Consider the following 20,112-nt stretch of genomic DNA (forward strand, 5'->3'; position numbering starts at 1 on the left):
AAGACTGTGAAAATTGTTAGCCTTCCTACACTAATGTAGGTGAGGTTTTTCAAAAACTGTCTAGCCGTGCCATTGCTGCTGTTAGGAATTCTGTAGATGGCAATTCATATATTATCTCTTCTGTCTTCACGATTATGTAATCCCAGGAAATGACAAAACTTTAATCTCGATTCAGTTAAAAACAAAGCACCCTGTTAATGTATCTGTTTACATTATGCCATCCCAAGAGCGGAGGTTGAAAATATTTTCTCTAATTTCCTGTGGAATGGAATCGAAACTTATGGTCCTAAACACTTCTCCAGAGTCTTGGGAAATCTGTAGGGGTCATAGGGTAGGGACATTGATATGATATTGTGTGAGAGAAATGGAGCAATGACAAATTTAGGAACTATATGAAGAACAACCTAGCAGAAACTTTTTTCGCTCATCATCTGAAAGTGAAAATTAATTCTCAAATCCCTAGTGAAAAGGAGGATGAGTCTACTAATATGTTGACCTGTGTTGAAGAACCCTTATAAGGGTCCAACGATTGTGGCCATTATGAAACCCATGATTTCAACTTTTATAATTTGGTGTCATCCTGGGAGTCAACTAAACCTGGGTGTTATTTAAAGAATAATAACACGGAAGACAGTTCTTGCCATGGTAAGGCTAAGGGGATAGGCTACCATTGTACCTAAAAGTCATTTCCCAAGACAAGATGAGAAATATCTTGGCATAGTAAAACAGCCAGAGAGCGTCCAAGAATCCCATAGGTCAGAACATAACAACTTGGAAGCCTCATATCTTCTGGAATTAGACTCTTAATGGGAGGGAACACAACCCTGGTCTCAAGGAGTACTACTTAAAGCTTATACTTTGTTGCACTGTGGTGTTGAAGTGAAGACTGACGAATATTTCCTGTGTTATTTTGTTGTATTTTATCGCTTCATTCAAATAGACAGGGAATATGCTTTTTCACAATGTAGCTAGCAAAGCAAATGATATTTCCAAATAGCTTGTAAGGCAAATGACCCTCTCCAGTTGGTGCATCCACTTGGACAGCAGCACCTCAGTGCTTATCACGGCATGCATCTATAATCCAGAGTCTCAACATGGACTAACATTGGACAAAACTTGGTTAATTACCCTTTGAACCAATTGGATTTCCAGTACCACTTTAAGCATAAATATTGAATAGAACAAGTTTTATTTTTTGGAATTAAGAATTAGGAACACCCACTGTCTCTCCTGATGAACCATTGTCACAATCAATGGGGAAACACGTGTTGAAAGGGTCATTTGCTTTACAAGCTATTTGGAAATATCATTTGCTTTGCTAGCTACATTGTGAAAACGCATATTCACTGTCTATTTGAATGAAGCGATAAAACACAAGGTGTGATGTAACACCCAACAGTTCTCTCTATTTTTGTAAACAAATAAAATTGGATTTTCTTTTTTGATCCCAACAAAAAGTTTCAGTGTATCAGTTCCTTAATTGACTCACCAACAAACAACTCAAAAATCAGTTTGGCGCATTAGTCTCATTCTCATCAATATATATTTTGACGATTAGCGTGTGTGGCAGCCACACATTTTGGGAAAGTACTTGTGCTTGACAACCATGTTCTCTTTAGACTATTAACTGTGTTTGACCAACTTTATTGATTCTATTTTAACCAATAGAGGAAGGGCCAAGGGAGAGCTTTGTAAGCTGCAATATGTTTTCTTATTTTGTTGTTTGTATTAGTGTGAGGGTCAGAGACTTTTGGACACTAGGTCATATTTCTTTAGATTTAGTTTATTAGGTATGGACAGCTTAGTTAGGGTAGAGAAAGATAGGTGTTTATCTTACCCCTTTTGGTTTAATAAAATGGCAAACTTTGAGAAATCTATACCTTTGTGTCAATCTAGCATTTCAGACCCCTCGCAGGATTCCTGTTCCCCGCTCATTTCCCGTTAGTTGCCGGTTGCCTTTCGTTGGCTGCCCTTTGCTGCTGTTCTCCTCTTGTGGTGGTTACTAAGCAGATCAAATAGGCTGAACAAGGGCTTTGATCCTACCAGAGGAGACAGATGCTGTAGTCGTTCTGTAATAGCCTCACCACCCAAAGTCAACTGCACCATTTAAATCAGTTCAGAGCAGACCGTCGGCTTCACAGCAAGGACCGACACGTGAGGTCACAGAGGGGCTGCTACAGGGCCTACTACAGCCTGTAGGTCAGGGTGACATCACCTGGCACTTTTTTGTTTTTTCAAACTGCGCTGGGCACAAAGTGCTGCATGGAGCATCTGTCTGTTTGTCTGGATTTTCATGGACTAATCATCGGGCACTGACTGTGGTCTAAAGCTGCCTGGTGTCTGGCGCAACTGAAAGAATAGAGGCGTGGAGCAAGAGGGTTTGCGAATGGCTGTGATGCGCCTGTGATGTGCGGCCCCCGGTAAGGTCTGTGTACCATTGAGTTGAAGAGGGCCAGTGGGATGACTAGTATCTAACAAACCGTACTTCATTGGTGGAAACCTGTGGAGGCCGTTTGCACTTTGCACGTTATACTACTGACCCAGGAGAGTGGGAGAGAGACAGACTATGGTGCTCCTTAAGCCATTGGGCGTTCCTCTCCCTGGGTTGTTAAGGCTGTTGCATTTTGCACAAGGTTTGTTCATCTTTCTGCTTGTCCTTGGAGGCACTGAAAAGCCCCCTCACCATTCCCACAACAGCACAGATGTGTTGGACTTGTCCTGATAATTGATGCTGTTATAGTTTAGGTATTCCACGCAGCAGGTGCTTAGTTATTGGACATTTGTTTGGGCTATTATATTGTATTATATTGGTAATTTCTAAAACCTTCCCCTTGGCTTCTGAAGTATTAATTTAGTGGATGCCATTAGTGCAATTTTAATGTTTTAACTCGTTTTCATTGCAGGTCGTAATAATCTTATTATTTATGTACTTATTTATTATTGATGTGTATGCGTGGGAACTCCTAGTTTTTAGCTTTCAGCTTTTATTGTATTTCGAAGGGCTTTGTTAAGCTAGTGTAGGCTGGCCGGTCTTGACGCAATATATTGCCCATGGAGGAGGAATGCTGGGAACCATGACTAAAAGGAAACCCACCCAATATTCTCCAAACACAAAATTGGTAAAGAGGTCTATGCAATTCACGAAACGGATAGATGATGCAAATGTCATGATCAATGAAATTGCCAGCCTCTTACAGCCTTAAGGTGCAAATGATGTCCCACTGGGGACAATCAAGTAAGGAACCCTACAGAACTCCAATTGTGTGGTAAATACGCCTATTGAGCAACCAGTAATTGGCTCAGCTAATAGCCAAGAGGGAACAAGTATAGCAAATAAGGCGAGAACTAAAACGAGGGAGCGAGAATTGAGAACAGGGAATTACTTAATCAGCATAATAGTAATGGCAAAATTACACTGCCTGAGCTCATGAATGCAGGGAAGACCCTCGTTGGTTATGAGATACCAAACAACCGGACCCAAAGAGGGGGAAAGTGCTATAAGGTCCCAGAGGAAGTAGCTAGTATAGTGGAAAACAGGAAGGAACATGTGATGGTCTAGGTACTGTGGCAGGGGTAGAAGATCTGGCACCCCTGTCCTACCCCCCAGAGATTGTTATTTCTAACAGGTTTGACTCACTACTAAATAACAATCCACTAGGTTGTGATGGCAGTAGTGGTGGAACTAATATGACAGGAGTAATGGATGTACAGATGGGGGAAATGGCCACACTCACTACACACCAGTGCAGGGGGTGTACGGAATTGAAGCCCATTATAGAACAACTGGGAATGGATAATGCAGGCCTACAAAAAGAACTGGAGGAGCTTAAAACCCAGGTAGGGAACATAAGAAAGCTTCTCTCTGAGGGCCGCACTAGAAGGTAACAGGATATAATAGCTCAACCTAACACCAACTACAGCACTAACGCCTCCCCCCACCAGAGCAGATAGCGGCATATTGAACAATGTTAGTAGAGTAATTCATGTGTTTGCTGCAAATGAGCCAGAGCGAGCTGTAAGTCATGCTCCCACTAGAAGTAGTGTGATCACTCGGTATGTAGTTGCTCATGTAAGGCCCAAGAATGTTGTGTACCTAGTGAATGTCCCAGAAGTTGGGAAAAAGGCCACCGAAACACTGGTCAATGAAACAATACATTGGCTGAGAGAGAAAAGGTGCTGTTGCTCAATCATCAGGAGCGACCCCCTGTCCAAATTACCAGTTCAGGGATTATGTCAATGTAGAACTGAGTGAGGAAAGGTTGGTAGGTTGGTAGATGGCCTACTGACAATGGAGCAAAGATCTCTTGTCCCTAAGGTTCTGGAGATAGAAATGAATTCCAACCAACCTAGTAGTAAGGGGGGGTTACCAGATAAACAATGAAAGTACAACCGGTGAGCAAGGTAATCTGTGTGGGTAGCACTGACCTCGGGTGTGGGATTAGCAAGAGATAACAAAGGGATAACTAGCCAATCGGATTCAACTAGCCTTGCACCTCCAGTGATGGAAGCTATTCTAAATGGAATAGATCAAAGAATGGTGAATTCTACACTGCACCCATCTGCAGTTTATTTGCTGAAGCTGTCTAAGGCCATAGAAGCATCTGCCCCTAGTAACCATAGGCTCGCTGAGATCCCATGGTGACAGGGTTTTCACCGTGACTCATGTGGCGGCACCCAGCTAGTTGGCATGGAAGGGCCCAAGGAGTCAGCGGTGCGCCTCATTTCCTGGAATAATGCAGGACAAAAAAGGTATTTAAGAGATGATGACTGGGCGCAGTTGGTAAGAGGCTATGAGATAATATGCCTCCAAGGAACTGGGCTATAGATCCACTACATTTACAAGGCTATACCACTTTTGAGATTCCTGCTGTGCAAGGTAAACGAGGGTGACCAAGCAGTGGAATCTTAGTTCGGATTGAATCAACCAAAAATATAGTGGCATTCCAAATAGATAATGCCAGCAAGGACCTTTTAGAATTAAATCTTAGAATGGTGGATGGTTCGGTGGCACTTCTAATAAATGCTTAAAACAGGCATTTACCTGGTAAAGGGCAACAGTTGATTGGCCTCATGAAAGAGAGGGTAGATACGTGGAGGGAGGGGTGTAAAATCCAAAGATAATTGTAGTGGGTGACTTTAATCTACAATTTGAGCCACTACCAATGATGGAGGATCTGTGTGGGGAGGAGGATAATATCTGGGACACGGAAGAGCTTTAGGCTCCAAGACCAATAAGGGTGTATATAAATGCGGCTGAGATGGCTGGAGAAGTTATCGCATTAAATCTCAGGGCCTGTAATGGCAGATTTACAGGTGATACCCCTGCAAAAAACACCTTTCTTAGTGGCTTGAGAGCTTCTCTAATAGATTATATTCTGGTCAATCTGGAATCATGGGACCTGGTGAGCGAATTTGGGGTATTGGATAACACGGCGAGTTACCACCGTCCGTCGGTGCTAACCATGACGAGTGTGCTGATAGGGGCACCTCTGGTGAAAGAGAGAGGCCATAATATCAATCTTATTGTGGCTGGGCATGCCAGATGGGTACTGAAGTGGGGAAAGATAAAAAAGATGGAAATCATTCATTTATGGCACTATTATGCCTGCATTGGAAGATTATTTAAATATCCCGGATAGCGCCAGCGATAGTATAACTGCAGCACATGTAAACATAACAAAAGAGCTTAGACCATTCCTCACAAGTAACCCCAAGCCTATAAAAAAAATTGACAATAAAAAGCAATCCATGGTATGAGAGGGATTACTGGATGGCAAAGGATGAGGGGATTTAACTGTGCCACGCAAGTTTCCATGGGGAGGGGGGGATCTTGGCCCTACGAGAGACAATAGCGCTTTACAAGAGAATGATGAGAAATACGGAAGAAGCGCATATAAGGGAAACCTGTGACTCTTTATTGGATACAAAGACTCCAAAAGCTTTTGAAAACTAATGGGAACCGTGACATTAGAAACCCAGATATTGATTAAGGAGAATATTCCAGAATTAAAAACCTATATAGAGAAACCAGGGACTTTACCAAACAAGATCAGACAGGACCACTCTATGACAGAAATGAGCAATCTGATTTCTCATTAAGCATAGAGGAAGTGGGGGTTGCACTTGCTAGTGAAAAGGCAGATGAAGCCCCATACCCCAATAAATGCCCAATTGACTTATATACATCTGAAGCTAGCATCTGGGTACCCTACCTAACACGGCTGTTCAATGCCGCATTGAGCTCTAACTCAGTTCCCTCCTCGTGGACAAAGGCAAAATTAGTTCTGTTTTTATAAGAAATGGGGTAGGGATGATTACAAAGGCAAAATTAGTTCTGTTTTTGTAAGAAATGGGGTAGGGACGATCCTGGCAATTATCGGCTCATTTCCCTCTTGGACGCAGGGGACAAGATATTTGCTAGAGCTTTAATGACCCACCTGGAGACGTGGATTGAGGATAACAATAAAATACAACATCTCCAAGCTGGATTTCAAGCATGCATTAGCAAGATTGACCCAAGCCTTCGACTGAAATTGCTCTGTGACAAATATGTGAGCCTGAGAAATATGCACCTTTATGTCATTTTCATTGATTTAAAAACAGCAATCGATAAGGTCCAAAGGGACAAACTGTGGACGGTTCTGGTCAATTTGGGGATTCCGAACAAACTGAAAGACTACATGTATTTAAAAGTTTCTTGTTGTTGTGCATCTTCCACAATATTGATGACCTTATTTAATAAAGAACCTATAGGTATTGTATAAATTATACCAATATGAAATGTTTAGTGACTTTTGTTTTAACTACCTCTAATTGAGAACACTATTTAATTTGTTTTCTCACTAGATTGAAAAGCTGAAATTGCTTAATTTGTTTTCTCACTAGATTGAAAAGTTGAAATTGCTTAAACACAGCCCCTGAAGAAGAGAACTTATTCTCGAAACACGTTGGGTGACCTGCCTTTTGAAAAATAAAATCCTGGACTAATCAAACAATCAAGTTATAAATTGTGTTTGTATACAAGATTGAAAATGTTATTAATTACCAGACCATGCGATGTCCAAAACCAGCTCATGAATCTAATATTTTAAGAGCATTGCCAGTGAATATTATGAAATATGTATGACATCATTCAATAAGAATTTGGCTAGATAGCCCCATATAGTGTGCAGGGGACGGGAGTTCCCTAATTGGGAACTTTTTCTGTTCAATTTGGGGATTCCCCCAGCATTACTGCCTGGCCCTGTCTGTCTGGCACTGTGCAGATGCATCTATGGCACAGGCGTGTCTCCAGGAAAGAAAGAACACCATGCCCGTATCCCGCTTGCCATACTGGGGGATCTTCGGTGAAGGTAAGCTCTGAAGGGCTATACTTTAAATCGTTTGACCTAATGCCTCCCTCCTTCGAGAGCTAGCAGGCGATGCAGGCCCATAAAAAAATCTCCTACTAAGGCCTGCGCACTTCTTTCCTGTCTGGCCATGGGCAATCGGCCTGCCAACCTTCACTCCCTTGGCCACCCCCCAGCATCCCCTCCCTTCCCCATACTCTCCTGTGTTGTGTCTGCCGGATTCAGCATCATGCCTGCTTTGTCGTACGGACCTCTCATCCTGCATTTGTGGCCAAGGGTGAGGTTCATAATGGCAATCGCCTTAAATCAAGTGTGTATTTCGCAAACTGCGTATGAAGTGGTTCACTGCACCTCGGATGCGGCTTTCCCAGCCCTTTGATCAAGACTAACTGTTCCACGCACGTTTGCGCTCACGATTTTGCATTTATACACTTGCACTTCTTCATATAAACATTCAATGGTTTTTACTATTCACGTTATGCTCTGTGGAGTGGACTTAGAAGACACTGGGCCTCATTCCGAGTTGGGCGGCCAGTAAAAAAGTGCCGGCATTCCTGGATAACGGCACTTTACCTGACCGCCTGACTGTAGGATTGGCGGTGGGGCACCTGGGTTACCAGCTAAATGCTGGAGCTAAGATAGGCGCCCTACCGGCAAAAAAACCTCGAGATGGCAAATCCCCTCATGGGGTCCTATGGGACTCCATGAATGGGGATCAGCACCATCCCTCCGGCACTTGTAATCCGCCTTATTCACTCGTAATCATTTGACGGGGCATAAACCTTGGTTTGGCCAGAGGACACTCATTAGGCTTCGAGATCTTGGTGGCAGTGGTGTTATCAGCTTTGCAGCTTTGGGTCCTTATAGACTGGCCTAATCCGTTATGGCCAAAACTGTGGAAACTCGTTGAGGATCAAGTGATTAGAAGAAGTCTGAGACATGTGATAGGGCTTCACCCAAGAGAGAGACTCATGGCGGTATACAAGCTCCTCTCAATCAGAACCACTCTGGCCCCTAAACTCAAATTGACGACCTTTCCCGGTCCATTTACTCCAAAACAAGGGAATCCACAGTTTACCACTGGCCTATCGATTGAACTATTTTTCTAACTGGCTGATGGGAGGCTGCAAGATTGCAATGCATCTCTTCCAGCGGTAGCGATTCGCTCATTTTATGAGTGTAAAACTTTAATTGGAAAAGGTGAGGCGAGACTTTGGTATATGCAAATCAGACAGTGGTTATGAATGCACAATTTAAACTGCAAGTGCTCAGACCCAGCACTAGTTTTGAGAAATTAATTGGCTATGCCGCATTGTCAAAAGGCTTGATATCAAGTATATCCAGTATATATGAAATCATAGCATCTATGAATGACATAGAGATCTGCAACAGGACTTATCAGATGATTGGAATCATATTTAAGTACACCACTATAACATACTCTATTGAAGGTACCAAACTCCAGAAACTTTTAAACCGTTTAACTGCAGGGCTATTAGGTTATGCTGAAGAGGGCGTGGAGGTGTAGGTCTGTTCCTTAACTTCTAGTCAAAATGTCCAAAACTCACTACATTCTGCGGGAAATTGACACAATTTCGTATAAAATACTTCCCAGTGATCCATCAGTTTACAGTCAATTAACCATTAGTTATTGACTGCACTCTGAGCATTCTGATTGATTGAGGGTGGTCAATAACAATCTCTATGTGCTAATACAAGTTTGTTTATGATTTTAGGAGCAGGGGATCGACGAGTTCCATTGGATTTAAATGGCCTGACAAAGATTGCTGAGACTTTAGAATTTGACTGCTGCTGCGCAGTGCATCAGCGTTCAGATGGTGAGTCTGTGTACATGATATGAAAAAAAGGAAACTTGATTGTTTGTGAACTATATTACCACTAAAGCATTTTTGACTGCCATCAATTATTTTTGCAATCTGGCTGATTTGGATTGTGAATGATGCATGCTACTATTTAGTAATAATGGTATGCTAAATTCTCTCTAAGGCTTTTTAAGAGGGGACGAATAAATGCCTGAATATAGAGATGCAGTAGAGTTGTGGTTGAAGCAGATGGGCCTGGAAATAGACTGATCGAAGCCAATAACTATTATAAAGAATGAATGTAAAAAAAGGCTTTCAGCTATGACTGGCATTTGAATATGTTGCACTTTGGAAACCTCACTCGAGCTAAAGAATATATGGAGACCCCTCCCTTATAAAGGGTTATTAAAAAATAGATTATATCCCAAAACCACCCTGTGCTGCTTTCGGTTCCGATCCTTTTCCCTACTAACGACCAAACTTTGGAATGCCCCTCCCCTCTCTGTCTGCGTCTCTCCTTCCTACCACATTTTCAGAACTCGACTTAAATCTCACTTCCTCTATACAATTACTAATCTCTAACATCTGTGTTCTTCTAATTTACCACTGCCACATTTGAATAGGAGTTTTATTTTTTATTACTATTGTACAGCGCCTTGGCGAAAGCGCAATATAAATATCATTAGCACCCCAGGCAGGGGAGCCAGCCAATCGGGTGGATAGGAACGCAGGCTTGAACCGCAGGTACACGCTGGCTTTCCAAGCCTCCTGACGGCCAGCTCTCACCACCGCCATCTTCCCCCCAACCTCCGTCCCTGTTTTATTTTTCTTTATCAAACCCCCCCCTGCCTCCCCACTTACCTTATTTCGGCTGCAGCGGTCCTTGCTGCCGCAGCTTCCTCTCAGCTTGCAACGGCTGCCATGGAAAGGGAAGAGGGCCTCTGTACTTTCAATGGCGGCCATGTTGGTAAAGGATTTTCCTTCCAACAACGTCCCGTTGTAGAAAGGAACATCCTTTTTTTTTTAGCATCACTTCGCCACTTTGGTAACCCGGGGTGCTAATGGCCTTATGTACCCGTTCCAGGGGCCCACGTTAATGGCCCCCGCCTCGCCAGGCTCGTTAACTGGGGCCGCGGGCCATTACCCCCCAGTGTTGCCCATGGAACGGGAACATAACGTCACAATAAATATAAAATAAAGTACAATTCCTAACTAGAGAACTGCAAAGAATTTGTATGCTGCTATGATTGGAAAGATTTTAAGCACTTTGAAATTCTGGGAATAAAATAAATGTATATCTCTAACAAATCAGTTGAAATGTGCTGCTTGGGATTTCTTAAAGCAAGGGAAAATTGTTGCTTTGATTTTTTGGTAGATTGTATTGATAACAGTAAATGTGAATTGATTTTATGAATTGTAAATATGAATTGTTAAAATCAATTTTTTTTTATTATATTGTCTGTTTTAAATATTTTATTTTTGGATGCATGAAGAGTCTCATGTAAACTAAAAATGTATACTAAACATACAAAATGTAAGTGCTACTTTAAAATGTTATGATGGAGTATGAATTAAGAGACTAGATAGCCTATTATTTTTCTGCCTATACAAATGATACAAATAAATTGCTGTAGGGAACAAAAAAGCAAAACTCTCTTGAGTCCATGTTGCATCTACAAAACCAAGTAGCCAGCAACAGCAGACGGATACATATTCCACTCCATGTTTATGGAATATAGCAGAAGACAAGGCCTACCACCCGCACACATCTGCAAACATACTACATTCCCAACAACATATTGCACAACACCTCTGCCATTAGAATGCAGCTTTTCCCCACAACGTAAATTCGGTCTAGCTGGACACATAACAAATCTACTACTCTCTCACTCTCTCTTGTCAAATTCAAAGTACCAATCCACTTCCCAACTCGATATGGGTAGCCAGTAGGGATCTGGCCACTCCTACCCAACTTTGCTTTGGCTAAAATGGACACACGTATTCTAAACTCTTCGGATGAATTTCCCATACCTGGACTTCGGTTCCCCAAGGGTGTTCAACCTACAGCGCTTTGGGACCATACCAATGGTGAAAGACGCTGTATCAAATGATAAATGATGATGACGATGATGATTGCCATTACACCACTTTAGCTGTTCCTCGTTAGACCTCAGGTAATATGTTTATAAATTCGTTTGATCATATGTTGTTTCTTCCCATTGGCCTTTAGTAAATGGCTGGGGTGAATGTGAGTTCTGCTTGTTCGAGTGTCTGTTAAATATGTTCTAGGACTTCTTTTTTCTTTCTACTTTTTCATTTCTTTATTCTTTGCTCTCTTTCTTAGTGTATTGGTTTGGTGTTGGTCTACGTGGAGTCTGGTGCCTATGTATGTCTTCTGATAGGAGGGGTGGTTATACTTTTTTGAGACTGTTGTTATTTACATGCACTGAAAGGGATTTAGTATGTCTAAGGGGGGTGTGTTAGATTGTTGTGTTTGTTTTGCATTGTGTACTTATTGGAATATAGTTAACTGATGTGTTTATGCTTCTGCTAAAATCTAGAAAACCCTTGTATCATATTGATGTGATTTGTATTTGTTGACATGCTAATAAATAAATGTTTAAAAAAATATATATATGTTCTAGGACAACTCCAGTCCTTGAGAGCCAAATCCGCTCACAAGTTTTCAGAATAGCCACGCAAAATACATTTGAATACATTGCATCTAAATGGGAGTTGTTTTCATAATTTCTGGTAATCCATCAATTCAATGTTTATTTTGGATAACTACCCAAGCAACCACACAGTTGTTTTTATGTATCTATATATAGCTAAACATACTCCGAAAATAAAATTGAGTGGGTTTCAAGGAGTAACTTTGTGGAATGCGCTGGTCCTAATAATTACACAAGTATTGTCTACTGGCTGCTGGTTTTTAACACCTGGGGTTCCCTTGAAAAAGTACCCCCAAAGGTAAACAGAAACTGGAGTGTTAACCTGCGCCAAGACCAAATATATAACTTGAGAAAAATATATATTTTTGTATTACAACATTTACTGAAACGTGATGTCCACAATTAAACGTCTGCACATTTGCGGCCAATATGATGTAACCATGTGAGTGTATCACAATGAAACACTGTCCATAGGTAATATCCTTAAATCAAAGTCCACACATTTGTACTGGTGCTCAGAAAAACAATTTAGTTGGTTCAGCCGACACGTGTTTCGACCTTTAGGTCGTTCGCAAGGCTGTTGTAATATGTTACAGATTGAATAAGGAAAACATTAAATAATAAATGCCATTAATACAACATTCCAAAAAGTTTTTTTGTTTTTTGTTTTACATACCATATTACATCCATGGCAGTGACGATGAGGATAACAGAAGAAAAATAAATTAAAAATAACCAAAAATTGATTGAGCAGTTACACAATCAGTCAATAATATAGACTATATGGAATCATGTTATTGAAAGTGATTGGCCGTGCGTTGCCATCTCGAAGCTTAACACCACCAATTGTGTCAGATATCACGTATGAAGCAAAAAAGTGTAATTTGGAACCCATATAGAAAACAAGCACCCTTGCAAGTGTGAGGCTGTGGTGAAAATGAGCTGTGAATTCAAAAGGATGATTATAAACTCAACCGAAAAGGTATTAAGGAAATGGATGCTAAAGATGGGACTTGCCCAATGTGAGACAATCTGTGTACCAGAAAAAATGCAAAAAATAAATAAGAGAAATGAATATAACAGAAAAAAGGGAAAATCACTATTGCCTCGTTTAGAAACTGTTTGGGAATCTGTACAAAGAAGTCACACAATTCCCTGGTGACTATTGTGCAACAATTTAAAAAATACTCACTACATCTTTGATCAGTGTGCTACTAGTAGTAAAATCCAATCCACGGGTCCCAATACCTGCAATAAATAGGTTCGAAGGTAAAAGGAACATACGTGACGCATTAACTTGAATGCTGAATTGAATATAGGGCATGCGGAACTCCTAATGGCTTGTAAATAAATTAGATAACGCTTACCCTAGTAGAGGTCTAATCAATCAAAGCCTCCGCGTGAGCTCCTAGCGTCTGTTCAAGTTACTGTCAAGAAATGCACTGCATATACAAAAAATGCGTGTGAAGTTCACGTTACGTGATCACGCTACTGATTCTCACGTGACCAACGTCATAAATGGAGTTGTGCAAGGGTTCTTGGGAGAAGTAGTTCCCCGAGGAGCTGATGAATTATAATTCCCCGAAAATTAAATGTTACTGCATAAACGCCATGAAATATATCGAGTTAATATAAAGAACACCGTGGTCGCTGGGCTTGAAATTAGAATAGCACAAGCAGTTTTTCCTAAGCAGGCTTGTTTTGTAGATCGTTTGGCGAATACCAGAAAAATAGTCACAACTGATATGAAGATAAAGCCAATTACTATCCTGTGCACGAAAATATATACGTTCTCACTAGGAAAAAAGAGCTGGATAAAAATTATAGAAAATAGTGCAAACCACTGTGGTAAGGTGTTGCATCTTAAGTCAATATTAAATTAATCGCCTACTATGAATTAAGGTTCAGATGAGTTTGAAACAAATGTTTTAAACAAATATGCCAGATAGAAAATGAAATCCTTAACTGTGGAATAATCTATTCATGGACTGAATTGCTACAGTAATGTAGAAGGAACGTAAATTGAACAAATGACTCCATTGGGATAATACCAAGCAATTGCTAATTATGGTGTCAACAGGACATGACAAAGCACCGCCAGTCAAGTCAAATGTAACAAATTAACATCTTTTAGCTCCAACAATGTTATTCTATTTCTGTACAGAAGCGCCTTTCTCCACCCGTCAGTTTCCACATTAAACAATCAAATCTTATGCAGTCTCTCTGATTCTTCAATATGATAGAATTACAACTGACTATTCCAGAATTATGTTTTACAAAATATGAGAAATAACAAGCCCTGTACATATTATGCTTAATTAAGCAACCCCACATCCTGTACATCACCCAAGAATGCATTATGAAGCATGAAATCTATAGAAATGTAGCTCTGTATTTACTCATAACAGATTACCCATTTCGTGATCCTTGTTTAACCCTGTAAGGACACATCGCAACTTGCATATATATTTAGATTCCATTTGTCTCAACCAGAGTTGAATATCACCTCCACATTTACTCAATTGGATCTTTTTGCAAGTCCAATGAACCTGATGTCCCTAACAAGATCCAATTGGTGCGAACTTTGCCAGTGGTTAGTTAACGGCAAATTAAGATCTGGTTTCCGTAATGCTGAAATATGTTCCCGCATCCGTATAAGTAACATTCTCTAATAGTGCTCCCCACATAAATCTTGCGGCAGACACACACAATAGCATAGATCACAAATTTGCTGCGACAATTAATGAATTTATCAATACGTACTCGAATACCCTGTTCATTTGAACATTCAGAACAGTCCGAATGTGCATAACAGCACATACTGCAGGTACCACATTTTGAGAAACCCCTTAAGGGCTTCAACCATTCTGAGCCTGTAGGTTTGATATTTTGTATAAAAGATGGGCAAAGATGATTTTTAAGATTCGGTGCTTTTGTGTACGTAAATGAAGGTGTTTCGTTGAGAAAGGAAGAGATATCTCGATCCAGATGCAGTATGCCTCAGTGTTTTTTTACCATGTTATATAGTAAACTAGCCTCTTTGGTATATCTTGTTATGATACCAATTTTACGTGGAGGACTGGTAATCTCAGTAACAGAATGCTTATTGATCATTACCTTCCTCGGTTTAGTTTTGACCTTTTGCTGTGCTTTAGTGATCATCTCTGGACTGTAACCTCTTTCCAAAAATCTTTTAGACAAAAGATCACATTCTTGTTTGAACGTTTCATCATTGGAGCAATTGTGGCGTGCCCTGAAAAATTCTCCCACTGGTATATCAGAAATGACAGATTTTTTGTGGCAACTGTCTGCATGCAACGTAGAATTGACTTCTGTTGATTTCCTAAAGGTTCTGGTCTCTATTTTACCCGATTCAATGTAAATAGTTAGGTCGAGAAAGTTAATTGAGGTAGCACTATATTCACCTGTAATCTTAATCCCCAAATTACTGTAGTTCAGATGATTAATGAAGATTAGTAAATCTTGTTCTGTTCCTTTCCATATCATCAATATATCATCAATATATCTTTTCCATAATACCACATTGTCCTTGTGTGTCTCATCACAGTATACATGACTAGCTCTCTTATTTATTTTTTGCATTTTTTCTGGTACACAGATTGTCTCACATTGGATAAGTCCCATCTTTAGCATCCATTTCCTTAATACCTTTTCGGTTGAGTTTATAATCATCCTTTTGAATTCACATTTCATTTTCACCACAGCCTCACACTTGCAAGGGTGCTTGTTTTCTATATGGGTTCCAAATTACACTTTTTTGCTTCATACGTGATATCTGGCACAATTGCTGGTGTTAAGCTTCGAGATGGCAACGCACGGCCAATCACTTTCAATAACATGATTCCATATAGTCTATATTATTGACTGTGTAACTGCTCAATCAATTTTTGGTTATTTTTAATTTATTTTTCTTCTGTTATCCTCATCGTCACTGCCATGGATGTAATATGGTATGTAAAACAACATTTTTTTTAATGTTGTATGAATGGCATTTATTATTTAATGTTTTCCATATTCAATCTGCAACATATTACAACAGCCTTGAGAACGACCTAAAGGTCGAAACAAGTGTCGGCTGAACCAACTAAATTGTTTTTCTGAGCACCAGTACAAATGTGTGGACTTTGATTTAAGGATATTACCTATGGACAGTGTTTCTTTGTGATACACTCACATGGATACTCCGAAAAAACTCTGTACAGCAGCACATACAAATACATTAAAAACATCTTAGCTATGAAGGCTTTTTAATTTTGTTGAAATATTTATTTAACACATCTACCAATCCAACATCTCATACGGTTATAAGAGGGGTAAAGCACAGTGATTCCAATATTTAACCATTATAATCTGAAATTAATAAACTAAATGGCCATTTATAATAGTTTCTAGAGTTTTTTTCCATGCCTGAAAAATAGAAAATGGAACAACTCTAATTGATCAAAGATAGAAGTGGTACGAGGGTATATTTTTAATACCCCAACTAATGTTCTCACATTAATAACTCTATGCACAGTAACGGCCATGATTAACGTACGTCTTGGTAATTTGGGTATAGAAAGAGATAGTGCAGAAGCTTTTTGTCGAGTTATCTATCTTGTTTACCTCTGGGCGAAGTGATTGCAAAGTGACTGCAGTCAGCAGGCATTGAGGATTGTTTGTGCCAGACCTGTGAAACGGAGAGCGGACAGTACGAAGAAAATCTCCACACACCTTCTACAAGTACCGCAGGACCCACGAAGCAGACTGCGAAATGATTGCAAAGTGAGTGCAGTCATCAGACGTTGAGAATTGTTGGTGCCGGACCTGTGAAATGGAGAGTGGACAGTACGAAGGAAAGCTCCACCCACCTTCTACAAGTACCCCAGGAAACACGAAGTGGACCGCAAAGTGACTGCAACGTGAGTGCAGTGAGCAGTCCGCGGTCAGAGTCAGCAAGGAAGTGCTGACAGGCGGGGGCGGCCCTCGCCAAAGCAATGAGGTGGGTCATTGGTGGGAGGATTTAGCCCGCTAAACAATCCACTCGGGTCTGACTTTTATCTTTCCTGGGCCTCTGGTGTTCCTGAGTGTGACAAGTTTTGATGGTGGGGGGAGCAACTCTCTTGGGTTCACCCTGCTAAAAAGCTGTAACACGTCCGAAGGATAGTTACTGTTGGGACACAGTGTGCATACGCCAGGAAGTGTAAAAATAATCAATGTCAATTGAGGAGTAAAAGTAGAGTGGTCCCGGTGGAAGTGGAGGCCTCTGCTGTGAATAGCGTTGATCAATAATCTACTATGCTCCATCAGAAGTCCACAAGGACGACAAAGTGTCCCGATACCAAGAGTTAGGCCACTGGTACACTAACTGCAGAAAAAAAGTCAAAAAATATGAAAAGATCGACACATTATAACAACAAATGCTCAAGGAAATGTCTCCGGAAAATATTATCAGCCTAAAAAGAAATATGTTCTGAGTACAACGTATCTGAGAGGTGTGGCCATCCAACAGATCAAGGGGTCAACAGTCAAGACAATCAAGCATGAGATGAGCCAACCTCAATCAGTGTGGACTCATTCCTGACCAACTCTTTGCAGACCATAAGGCAAAGGGACCGCAGGCAGCATGACAACGGGGTCCGACATCGGAGGGGGAAAGCAAAATGTGAGTCTGCAGTGTCATTATCCAACACTCCTGGGAATGGCAAGGGTGAAGTAATGGCAGGTACTCAGACGATCATGATTAATGAGGGGACGAAACGTGACGCAATCAGGGATGCTCCGTTCAATGTAAAGAGTTTTGCTTCTAGGAGTGAGCGTAAGAGACAGCTGCTTACCACTCAAACCGAAAGCAGGGTGGGGACTGTAGATACTGTCAGTATACAGTCAATTAGAGAGGGCAACACATTTGAGGAGGAGCGTCAGGAAGTAATGATGTCTACGGATTCGTAGTCAGTGGTCCTTCTAATCTTTGAATCTGTATTTGAAGAAGAGACGACAAATCCTGCAAAGGAAAATGTGCGGTCCATTTTGCATCTAAACTAATCAAAAAACACATATATGAGCACCATGAAGAAATATTGTTGAAGGGTTATGAAAGATACTATGCTCATAATGCAGCAAAACCGAGAAACCACCCATGGAGACTGTGACTTGTTACTTTGAAAATGATCGATGGAGGCAGTATAAAGGCAAACATTCTCTAGCAGGATGGGATTGGCTCACCACAGCCTTACCATCACATGCTGCCTGTAGACCAGGGTTTTAAAGCCAGCCTGAGTTTGTTAATGAGTTGGACTTCAAGAGGGCACAATTCCTTATTCCACTATTCTACTACAAGCGCCTTGGCTTCTTGATAATATTGTGCTAGATGGTTTTAACATGAACAATACATTGGCAAAAGGGGGTCAGCGAGGACGGCCAATGGGAGGGTTGTTAACGGCAGTGAAGCTCACCCAAAATTGCTCGACTCGAAATCGGAAGTGTAATTCAGAGGCCCTGCTGGTCACAGAGATAGTTGACAGCAAGGGCAAGCAGAACAGCAACATCTTATTATTTTACATCTACTTCAATTCTGTGCGAGAGGATATAGGAAATATATTAGAGGAAATGGAAAATATTCTGTTAGATTGGTTACTGGTGCACAGTAAAAGTCTGGTTATAGTGGTGGGTGATTTCAACTGTGAATGTAATATTACAAAATGGGAGGCAAATATGTTTGACAAATCACAGTCCTTGTCGGCATTAGACGCCTATGGTTGGAGGAAGAGGAACACACATGGGAAACTTTGGTCAGCCTTTTTTCCAGATGGGGTTTCTACAAACTAACTTATTATTTGATGGCAAGTGGGAGAACGTGCCAACATGGCACAACATCATGGCAGCATATATATTCACAAAGAACCTAAACATTGTGGATGATTGTTCATTTGAGATAAAGTACTCCACTATCAGTGATCATGCAATGTTATACCTCACTTTTTCTGTGGGGGATAAAATCTGTGTCGTCTGGGTGCCCTCAGCATCTTGTAGCGTCTGGAAAAGGGAATAGACTTAGCCAAGTTGGTAATAGTGTTAATGCAAACATAAGACTAAGATTCTCTGGGCTGTCATCTAAATTGGGACACCTTGTCGTTAAAAACAATGAGCCTTTAGATACACCCTTTATCGATGGCCACAGAAAGCCGTATGATAAAGTTATTTTTAAAAAAGATGGAAGTACGGAAATCGATCAAAATGGTGACCAAAGGGTGGGATTCCTTAAATAATGAGGAAATGAATAGGATGAAAAGGGAGGTGAAGATGGTATACCAAAGATGATTACAATCGTATCAAATCTCAAAACACATTGAGAAGAATCAATTACTATTTAAGGAGTTAATATCTGAAGATATGCGTGCTACATGGCGTATTTTAAATGACTCCATGGCAGCTCAAAAGAGTGTGCAATCCTGCTGTGTAGCAGAAGCAGTCTGGATTACCCACATTACAGAAAAATGTAGAGCTAATGGTATTCAGGAGGCTAAGATGGGGAATAGAGCATGGCCAGGTGTCAATTGAAGGCACTCATTTGATAAATGGGATATTCAGATGGCGATGAAGAAACTGAATACTTTGAGAGCCACGGGACCAGGTGGCGTTGCTAACCAAGTTTTTAAAGGTGATGTGGCTTTATGGGTAGACATTATATATCGATTATTTGACCATATTGCCAGTGAAGATCATTGTCCCCCCACCTGGCAACAAGCTATATGGGTGCCGATATTTAAAAGAGGTGATCGAGCGGATCCAGCAAGCTACTGCCCAGTGGCACTCTTAGACTCATGGTAAAACATATTTGCTAAATTGGTTCTAAATGAACTATCTTGCTGGGCTAATACATCTAATTGACTAAGACTTCTTCAGGCTTGGTTTAGGAAGGGAGTGGGGACCTCAATGAGCGCGGTTGGACTACAGACCTGCATATCAGATATAGGTGGCAAATTTGGTAAATCTTTATATATAGCTGCAATTGATTTTTTGCCAGCCTTTGACAATATCAATGTCTTGCATCTTTGTCAGAAGTTAACAAAGTGGGGTTGCTGAGGATGATCCAGCTATTATATATTGGAAATTCGGTGACAGTGACGTAAAACACCCTGGGGGACCTATAAAGAGATATTCCGCTAGAAAAGGGAACGCGCCAATGATGTGTCCTGGCCCCTACCCTTTTCAATTTATATCTGTCTGATTTAATAGAGTCAAGTAGACAATGGTTTGGTTATG

At 40.8% G+C, this 20,112-nt stretch overlaps 1 protein-coding gene across 2 annotated transcripts in view; it reads left to right on the plus strand.

Moving 5' to 3' along the window:
* Positions 1 to 20,112, plus strand: part of LOC138579502 (uncharacterized) — a 1,088,345-nt gene that overhangs the window by 48,774 nt on the left and 1,019,459 nt on the right. For both annotated transcript variants that reach the window (XM_069649821.1, XM_069649823.1), the window contains exon 2: positions 9,086 to 9,187. In XM_069649821.1, coding sequence (XP_069505922.1) covers positions 9,086 to 9,187 — 102 coding nt within the window. The remainder of the gene's footprint in view (positions 1 to 9,085; positions 9,188 to 20,112) is intronic.

The sequence above is a fragment of the Ambystoma mexicanum genome, chromosome 3p (assembly GCF_040938575.1).
Source record: "Ambystoma mexicanum isolate Mex_15411 chromosome 3p, UKY_AmexF1_1, whole genome shotgun sequence".
Lineage (NCBI taxonomy): Eukaryota > Metazoa > Chordata > Amphibia > Caudata > Ambystomatidae > Ambystoma > Ambystoma mexicanum.